Source organism: Piliocolobus tephrosceles, chromosome 1 (genome assembly GCF_002776525.5).
Source record: "Piliocolobus tephrosceles isolate RC106 chromosome 1, ASM277652v3, whole genome shotgun sequence".
Classification (NCBI taxonomy): Eukaryota; Metazoa; Chordata; class Mammalia; order Primates; family Cercopithecidae; genus Piliocolobus; species Piliocolobus tephrosceles.
In genome coordinates, this window is record NC_045434.1 from 88,810,216 (window position 1) to 88,819,361 (window position 9,146).

General features: G+C 50.0%; 3 protein-coding genes across 5 annotated transcripts in view; 1 reads left to right on the forward strand and 2 right to left on the reverse strand.

The window, feature by feature from the left end:
- Positions 1-2,004, forward strand: part of SCNM1 (sodium channel modifier 1) — a 5,440-nt gene extending 3,436 nt beyond the window's left edge. For both annotated transcript variants that reach the window (XM_023213669.3, XM_023213670.3), the window contains exon 7: positions 703-2,004. In XM_023213669.3, coding sequence (XP_023069437.1) covers positions 703-802 — 100 coding nt within the window. In that variant the 3' untranslated portion in view covers positions 803-2,004. The remainder of the gene's footprint in view (positions 1-702) is intronic.
- On the reverse strand, positions 1,579-7,194 carry TMOD4 (tropomodulin 4). 2 transcript variants are annotated; one of them, XM_026447781.1, is made up of 10 exons: positions 6,814-7,194; positions 5,637-5,801; positions 5,275-5,431; positions 4,835-4,951; positions 3,926-4,015; positions 3,342-3,472; positions 3,142-3,249; positions 2,631-2,774; positions 2,230-2,374; positions 1,789-1,811 (listed from the first exon to the last, which is right to left on the reverse strand). In XM_026447781.1, exons 2-10 carry the CDS (start codon positions 5,757-5,759, stop codon positions 1,789-1,791), a joined length of 1,038 nt encoding a protein of 345 aa, XP_026303566.1. In that variant the 5' UTR covers positions 5,760-5,801; positions 6,814-7,194. The 2 variants fall into 2 exon arrangements, with proteins under 2 accessions (XP_023069440.1, XP_026303566.1); XM_023213672.3 differs by lacking the exons at positions 3,926-4,015; positions 4,835-4,951 and having other exon boundaries at positions 1,579-1,811.
- Positions 7,195-7,349: 155 nt separating this feature from the next.
- The window catches only part of VPS72 (vacuolar protein sorting 72 homolog), a 16,800-nt gene continuing 15,003 nt past the window's right edge, over positions 7,350-9,146 (reverse strand). The window contains exon 6 of the mRNA XM_023213668.3: positions 7,350-7,930. Within this exon, the coding sequence (XP_023069436.1) occupies positions 7,543-7,930 (388 nt within the window). The 3' untranslated portion in view covers positions 7,350-7,542. The remainder of the gene's footprint in view (positions 7,931-9,146) is intronic.

Sequence of the window (9,146 nt, forward strand, 5' to 3'; positions counted from 1 at the left end):
CCATGCCCGGCTTATTTTTTGTGTTTTGGTAGAGGCGGGGTTTCCCTATGTTGGTGAGGATGGTCTCAATCTCCTGACTTTGTGATCCACCCACCTCGGCCTCCCAAAGTGCTGGGATTACAGGCGTGAGCCACCGTGCCCGCCCTCCGTTTTTGTTTTTTTTTTTGAGGCAGAGTTTTGTGTGTTTCCCAGGCTGGAGTGCAATGACACAATCTCGGCTCACCACAACCTCCGCCTCCGGGGTTCATGCGATTCTCTTGCCTCAGCCTCCCGAGTAGCTGGGATTACAGGCATGCCCAGCTAATTTTGTATTTTTAGTAGAGATGGGATTTCTCCGTGTTGATCAGTCTGGTCTTGAACTCCCGACCTCAGGTGATCCACCTGCCTTGGCCTCCCAAAGTGCTGGGATTACAGGCATGAGCCACCATACCTGGCCTCCTATTGTTGTTTTTTATCTTTGCTTTCGTTTTGTTTTAGCCACCCAACTTACATGGCTCTCAATTTTTTCTCACCACTAACTTTTTTTTTTTGTTTGGTAGAGACAGGGTTTCACCATGTTGGTCATGCTGGTTTTGAACTCCTGACCTCAAGTGATCCACCCACCTTGGCCTCCCAAAGTGCTGGGATTACAGGTGTGAGCTCACCACTAACTTCTTAATAAGCCTCTTTCCTGATCGATGCCATTTTCTCTGATGTTTCCAGCTCAGGATGGATCCCAGATGGACGAGGTCGATGGGTAAAAGATGAAAATGTTGAGTTTGACTCTGATGAGGAGGAACCACCTGATCTCCCCTTGGACTGACACCCTTTTCCCATTCATTCACAAATACACTACAATGGGTGCTGAGAACTTAACTTTCCTTAAGTCTGGTTCCTTGTCGGATCTCAGGATTTCAGATCTGTTCATTCTCAATCCAACTACTCCTTTCCTGCAACGTACACAGCTCTCCATACCTCTTTTTTTTTTTTTTGAGGCGGAGTCTCGCTCTGTCACCCAGGCTGGAGTGCAGTGGCCCAATCTCGGCTCACTGCAAGCTCTGCCTCCCAGGTTCACGCCATTCTCCTGCCTTAGCCCCCCGAGTAGCTGGGACTACAGGCGCACACCACCACGCTTGGCTAATTTTTTGTATTTTTAGTACAGACGGGGTTTCACTGTGTTAGCCAGGATGGTCTCGATCTCCTGACCTTGTGATACGCCCGCCTCGGCCTCCCAAAGTGCTGGGATTACAGGCGTGAGCCACCGCACCCAGCCACAGCTCTCCATACTTCTAACCCCTCCCCCACCTTCTACCAAAGCCATGCCAAGCGTCAGCTGCATCAGCCTGGTGCCCTATTAATAAGACTGTCAAAAGAGGTCTTTGCCCTTCATGTTGTCTGCCTCCTTCTCCACTACCGCTCAAAGTCCTTTCCCCCTTAAAACCACATGAGGACTGTGGGTAGGCACTGGAGGGACCTGCCTACATCTGGAAACAGGGCTGCGGCTAAGTTCCCTGTGAAAGTAGAAGAGTTGAAAGGTGTTGGCAGGGTTATGGGGAACACCAAGGGAGGGAGCTCCCCCACCTCCTCCTAGTAACCTGAACCTCTCTGCCTGCTGATCCCCAGAGTATAAATAATCCCCTGGTGAACTGGCAGTAACCCTTGGGGGTTAGCGCCAAGATTCTCACCCCAAAGTCCAAGGAAGGAGGCAGGCAAAATGGATATAAGGGCTTTTGTTTACAGGAAAGGAGGACAGATGAGAATTTAAGTGTCTAGTGCTCCCAGCTCTAGTTGGTAAAGGGAAATGCAGTATTATCTCTTCTTTTGCTGGCGACCTGTAAAGGAGGAATATTAAACATAAGTGTTTGTTCCAGCTCCTGTTTTCTGCAAAGGCACTCTTCTTCTCCTTTCCAGTCCCTTAGCCAAACTCATAAATTGGTAGTGTTTTAGGCCACCTTACAGGCCCTTCCCACATTAACAAAACAAAACAAGAAACCACACCACAAATAAAATTACAATACCTCTAAACAAGTATTGTCATCTCTAGTATCCTTTCTACCTCTCTACTCGTCCATATTTGGGGCAGGGGGAGTTTTCTGTCTACTTTCTCATCACTCTTGGGATTTGAACTTCTCATGTGAATAGCTCTTTGGTAGCACCCTGGGCTGTTAGTCATTAGGTCTGCTTTCAGGAGGATCCACCAATTTCTGCACTTCCCTGCCCACTCCACACATCATGTCTGCAGTTACTCACGTAGTTCATTGTTTCGGGTCATGGCCTGCGCTGCCCGAGCTCGTGGCCCCTGCTGCGTGAAGTGGTAGCCAAAGCGGACAATAGAGGGACACTGCTCTAGCACGGTGGCCATCTCCATCTCCACTGCATCACCAGGCCACTGGCGCTGGGGGAGGGAGAGGCAAAAGCTGACAGTCACCCTCTCTGGGCTGTTTACCATCCCAGACCACAGATCCCTTTGGGAGGTCAAAGAAGCTTGTTTCTCCACAGTGGTTGAAGAGAGATGCTGACTTGGCTTCCCTCATAGAGACAATGAAGAGGAGAATTCAAACAAGATTAAATAAGATAGCTGCCCCAGTGGCTAGCTCAGGGAGGAGACTCAATGAGACTGAATGCTAACATCAGGGGAAGGGAAGGCTGACCTGATTGTCTACACGGAGCTCAGTCAGTGTGGCATTTTCCCGAACTGCCTTCAGCACAGCCATGAGTCCTGTGCTGCTAATGAAGTTGGATTCGATGTTTAGGCTCTGGAGGCTACGATTCTCACGCAACATATCAGCCACTGCCTGGGTAGTAGGGACTTGGGTTAGGATTAGGGAACAGTTTCACAGATGACTGAGGAAAGAAAGAACAGGAGCAAGAGGGAAACACAGCTCTTTGAGAAGAGTCCTTGAGGAGCTATAAATGGAGCTAGAGGGATACAGAAAGCAGGGCGGATAGCAGGGGAAAGCAGGGAGATGAATGTGCAGTAGGACTGGGGGTGCTAAAGAGGGTTGAGAGTTATGAACCATGGCACTGAAGGTAGGAGTCTCCATGAGGGCTGCCCTAAGAAGGCATGATGAGAATAGCGCTCCCTAGCAAAACCCTTTATGACAGCCATGCAAGGGGTGCATGTAAGATGTGGAAGAGGCTGAGGATGTCGACTAGCCTTACATTGGCGATGGGGTCACCACTCCTCGTGGCTACCAGACTGAAGCTCCGCACATAGGTATTTGCCTTCATTGCCTCACACAGCTCACTTAGCATGGGTATTGGGATGTCCTACCAGAGGAGAATAGGAGATGGTGGGCTAAGGGACTCTTGAATGTCAGTGGTTATCCAGAGTTACGGTTTGGAGGGTGCAAGTCAAATACCTGTATATTATTCAGGTTCACCTCCTCCAGCTCTTTGTCATTGCTTCGGACCCTCTTTAGTATCTCCTCAATGTTTGTGGGATTTGGGGGTTCATCCGGCACCGGCTTATACTTGTCAGGCTGTACCACACCTGGTGAGTGAGGGCAGGAAGGGAACCCAACATGTACCCCACAATCTCCTCCCCATTGGTTTTTTCGCTCTATCCACCTAGGCTGGAATGCAGTGGCACAATCTCAGTTCACAGCAGCCTTGAGGGTTCAAGCAGTTCTTGTGCCTCAGCTTCCCAAGTATAATAGCTGGGATTACAGGTGTGCACCCGGCTAATTTTTGTATTTTTAGTAGAGACACCATGTTGGCCAGGCTGGTCTCGAACTCGTGACCTCAAGTGATCCACCCTCCTCAGCCTCGCTAAATGCTGGGATTACAGGCATGAGCCACCACGCCTGGCACTCCACAGGTTTTCTTATCACTCATGCAGCATGTTCTCTCCTGGAATCATCAGTTTCACCCTTTTCTACCTTCTCCCAGACACTAGGACTGCCTGCCCAGAGCCCTGGAGACCACGCTCCCCAAACACACTCACTACTAATGCCTTCGGTATTGCAGATTTCTCCGCTGCAGAGGGCATCATAGTATTGCTTGTTGCTCATCAGTGTGTACATGTCCAGAATTGCTGGAGAGGGTAAGCAGAGGGGTCACAGGGAATGAGAAAGAACCTGTTCCAAGCCTCCCTCCTACCTCTTTCTGAATTTGCTGCATTTTTAAAGCCTGACCACTTACACTTTGTCAAAGAAGTTCCCTACCCTCTCTCAGCCCCAGGGGTCCTTTCCATAAACTTCTTAAGGCAGTAGTTTCTAAAACATTGAGAAAGGGCTAAGGGAAGGTCCCTTATGAGCCACTAGAGGGTAAGGGAGTCTGTAGCGACTCTCCTCTTTCAGCCAGAATGGTTCCACTTTTTTTGTTTTGTTTCGTTTTGTTTTTTGAGACAGTCTCACTCTGTCCCCCAGGCTGGAGTGCAGTGGTGTGATCTCGGCTCACTGCCACGTCCACCTCCCGGATTCAAGCAGTTCTCCTGCCTCAGCCTCCCAGGTAGCTGGGACTACAGGCGCACGTCGCCACGCCTGGCTAATTTTTTGTATTTTAATAGAGACGGGGTTTCACTGTGTTGCCCAGGTTGGTCTTGAACTCCCGAGCTCAGGCAATCTGCCCACCTCGTCCTCCCAAGGGCTGAGGTTACAGGTGTGAGCCACCGTGCCCAGCCCAGTGGTTCCACTTTTATTTGCTTTTACAATCCCTGTAAAATTGCTCTTGAGGTGTTATTAAATTTAAAAATGAATAAATATATAAACAAAGAAGAAAAGCTTGAAACTACTGCTTGAGGCTTTCTTAGACATCCACATTCTGCTTGAGGGCCTTCCTCACTAATCCCATGTCATGACTAGGATCCACCTGCCCCTGATCCTCTCACTCTCAACTTCCCACAGCTACCCACCTGCGATGTCACACATTTCGGCATCTGTGGCATGTGCCAGTGCCTCCTCCAGCTCAGGCTCCAGGGTGATCTGCTCCTCTGCTGGAATTTCCCTCTTGGGCTGAATATAGGGTTTCCCTGATGGGGAGATGAAGGATGGTTCAGGTAGAGGTAATTTCTCCCAAGATCCTGGCCTCCAGGTTTCTTTCCTTCTCCGGGAGGTAGAATGCTGGGTCACGAGGGGACACTGGAAAGCCTGAATGCTCTACAAGCTCAGGACTCCTAGTCCCCTGATCTCTCAAGAACTGAAGAGTGCAAGCTGGCATTTAAGTGTCAGGGCATCTGAGTCCCTAGGCAACTAGGAGCTGGAAGGTGAGAGGAAAGCTGGAGCAGGGGACAAGTGAGAGACAGCATAGCCACTTGGGTTCTATGAGGAGGCATGGATGTCAGGGTCCCCATACCCTTCTTCTCGCCTGTGAAGGGCACCAAGTCATCACGCTCTTTGACTTCTAGTGCCTGCTGCTCCAAGTACTGCAAAAGGGCCTCTCGGTCCAGTGGCCCCGTTGGGCTCTTCTTTGTCTGGTCACGTTGTCTCAGTCCAGCTGGCAGGAGCATGTTCTTAGGGATGAGTTTTGGGGAGCAAGTCAGACCTCCCCTCTGACCTAGGTACTGCTAGGGCTCCCTAAAACATCTCCAGACACCTTTCCCCTGGCCTTCTTAGGCCCCTAAGTCCTGTAGCAAACCCTATTCTCAGCCACCCAGAGCCCAACACCATTCCCAAATGCCTGGGACTGCCCCTGGTTCCCTGTGCTGGAGCCCCTACCTCAGGGTCCATCTCCTGCAGCTCGCAGTCCAGCTGCTCTAGCTCCTCGGGGCTCAAGGTCCTTAGGATCTCATCTTCATCTATGTCTCTGTATTTCTCCAGTTCCTTCTGATATGATGACATGGTGGCCCCCACCCCCTCCCCACTGTGTGGCACTCACAGAGCCTGGGGAACATGGAACAAAAGGATGGACAATGGTAAGATGGACAGGGGCACAGCAGGGACACAAAGAGACCAGCCAGTGGGCAGAACATTGAATTGAATTTCTTGGAGATTAGAAATCTAGTTGAAGATGGGAAGTTGGGGAAGATTAGGTTGTTTAGAGTTAGAACTAGAGTCTCCTTTCTGCTTCCCCAGCTTCCAGCCACCCTGGATGAGGATCCCAGACATCTAAGCTGGGTTTGTCTTCCCATGGTATGACAGAGAAATCCTGGCAGCACCCCTCCCCTATAACCTCACTTGTCAGTGCCTTTGCCCTAACACAGCTGCTGGAAGCCCTGCCAACACAGCTGGTCCCATGCCCAGTTCCTATTGAAAGGGGGCGAGGGGTGGGGGAATAGAGAGTTTCAGGGAAATTTCTCTCCTCCTCATAATCCAGGCTTTTTCCTAAACTGGATTTAAAAAAGCAAGGAAAATGGGGTGTAAAGGGAAGAGACAGTCTCTTACCCCATCCTCATTTCCCTTTTATTGTGGGGCATCAAGATTTCATTTTCTGTGTTTGCCAAAATTTTAACTCTTAAGGGAAAACAAGGGCTCGGAGCTGTTGGGGGACTTCCAGGTTGGGGGAAGGGTAGTAAGGCCTCTGGAGAAAGGACTGAGTCCCCATAATCTGTCCCTTGCTTTGGACAGGAAGGTGACACTAGACCAATAGGTGTAAATGGAGTAAAGTTTCTTTAAAAACAGTGGGAATATTAAACACACAATTTTGTACAACATAAGATACACACGAGGAGCTATACATACACACCATGCTGAATATGAAAGACCCAGAAAGTATGTGAGACACTCACATCGACAATGTAAACTATACACAGTTAAGGGGTAGGACGGCACAATGGCAAAAATATACAGAGTAAGAGACAGGGACACACTCCACATCATTCCACATAGGAGCCACTCTTCTCCCCCCACCTCCCACCGGACTCTCATCCATAAGCCCCCTGTCTCCCCCACCTACCAGTCCTGGTGGCCACCTCCCTTCTCACCTCCCCTGTGTCAGTAGGTCTGTCTGTTCTACTAGAGCACCGTCCCAGCAGCAGGAGGAGCCCAGTGCCGGGGGAGAGGGTGGGGGAACAGTGAGCTCAGCATTTTATTATTTTAGCTCTGGCCAGGTGGGGGGTAGTGGGAGATCACATATACACAGCCCCCATACCCTGCCCAGCCCTGAGAGCCTCTAGTGGTCATTAACAGCCATGGCATCTCCTCCACTTCGCCTCATACAAGCCCCAGTCCGAGACATCGGAGTTCGACTAGAATCAGCCAGTTCCTTCTCATTTGGTGCCTGTTGTATTCAAAACAGTGAGTGTAAAGTGATATGAAGGTCAATATAAGGATGTGTTTTGGTGTGCAATTTTCAGATGTTTATAATTTAGCTGGAGGAATGAATACAATTTAGAAAGGACAGCTCATAATGAATGCTATCAAATAAAGACCCAAATATATTCAGGTATTCATAAATACTTCTTGCTCCCAAACCTAGACTGGACACCAGACAAAAGGGCTCTTTCTATTTTATTAGATTAAAAAACACAATGAAACCTGTAAGAACTAGGGGAAAAGGAGAAAGAAAAAGAGAAAAGATAGGGCAAAGATCAGAGGTGACAAAGGGGAGAAGCAGGGTGAGGAGATGGAACAGCAAGAGCCCCAATCAGGGCAGGAAAGAAGTTTCTGAGGACTAGACGTCTCTTCATTTAATGACAATTTTCTGGCGCAAGGCTCGGGGCCCAGAGCCAGGGAGGGGCTCAGGAGGTGGCGGGCCGGGGCCCAGGGCTGAGGCAGTGGGCGGCAGTCCATGGGCAGTAATGTACTTCTTGTAGGCCTCACGAATGATCTTGAAGGCTCGAGCAGTGGCGTAGGGTATGTCTGTAACAGGGTCCCGGTATAGGGCTGGACGATGGGTCACTGGACAGACCTCCCGAACAGGGACTTTTGGAGGCCGCCCTTGGGGGAACCATTCCTCAAAAGTTGCATCATCACTAAAAGTGATGAAGGTACGTGAGCAGCGAGCAGGGGCGTTGATGGGTCCCGTCCCAGCGTGAGGAGTCAATGCAGACGCTGAGGGAGCAGGATCAAGCCTGAAGACAAAAGACAAAAAAACACAAAGAGCTGAGGAGAGAAGATAACAGATATAGAAAGAAGGAAATCAGGCTGGGTGCAGTGGCTCACGCCTATAATCCCAGCACTTTGGGAGGCCAAGGCAGGCAGATGACAAGGTCAGGAGTTCGAGACCAGCCTGGCCAACACGGTGAAACCGTCTCTACTAAAAATACAAAAATTAGCCGGGCGTGGTGCCAGGCACCTATAATCCCAGCTACTCAGGAGGTTGAGGCAGGAGAATTGCTTGAAGCCAGGAGGCAGAGGATGCAGTGAGCTGAGATCGTGCCATTACGCTCCAGCCTGGGTGACAGAGGGAGACTCCATCTCAAACAAAAAAGAAAAAAGAAAAGAAAGAAGGAAACCAGAGATGAGGAAAGAGAAAAAGGAGGCAGGGTGTTGGGAACATTCTGAGGAACCTACTAAGTGATTGATGGGAAAAAAAGCTAGGCTAGAAGGAAAAACAGGAAAGAGAAGAGAGAAGCTAAAAGAAAAAGGAATAAGAAAGTAAGCTGGGCTGGGTGCGGTGGCTCACACCTATAATCCCAGCATTTTAGGAAGATGAGGCAGGAGGATTACTTTAACCCAGGAGTCTGGGCAACACAGCGAAACCCTGTCTCTACAAAAAATACAAAACTTAGCGTGTGTGGCTGTACTCCCAGCTACCTGGGAGGCTAAGGTGGGAGGACTGCTTCAGCACAGGAGGTGGCGGTTGCAGTGAGCCAAGCCTGTACCACTGCATTCCAGCCTGGGCGACAGAGCGACACCCTGCCTCCAAAAAAAAAAAAAAAAAGAGAGAAAATGAGCTGAAGGGAGTGAGGAATCTGAAAGAAATCTCCAAGTGTTAAGGAGAGCTGTGTGAGACAAGCAAGCAAAATGGGGCTAAGAGGCCAGGCGCGGTGGCTCAAGCCTGTAATCCCAGCACTTTGGGAGGCCGAGACAGGTGGATCGCGAGGTCAGGAGATCGAGACCATCCTGGCTAACATGGCGAAACCCCGTCTCTACTAAAAAAGTACAAAAAAAAAACTAGCCGGGAGAGTTGGCGGGCGCCTGTAGTCCCAGCTACTCGGGAGGCTGAGGCAGGAGAATGGCGTGAACCCGGGAGGCGGAGCTTGCAGTGAGCTGAGATCCGGCCACTGCACTCCAGCCTGGGCGACAGAGCGAGACTCCGTCTGAAAAAAAAAAAAAAAAAAGGGG

What these genes read in the sequence shown, in the direction of transcription:
- TMOD4 (XM_026447781.1), bottom strand. Translation starts at nt 5,759, where the DNA reads ATGTCATCATATCAGAAGGAACTGGAGAAATACAGAGACATAGATGAA. An exon ending in CTTCACAGGCGAGAAGAAGG is followed by an intron (nt 4,952 to 5,274) that starts GTATGGGGACCC and finishes TCTCCCCATCAG; the next exon opens with GGAAACCCTATATTCAGCCC. An exon ending in GACCCGAAACAATGAACTAC is followed by an intron (nt 1,812 to 2,229) that starts GTGAGTAACTGC and finishes CCTCCTTTACAG; the next exon opens with GTCGCCAGCAAAAGAAGAGA.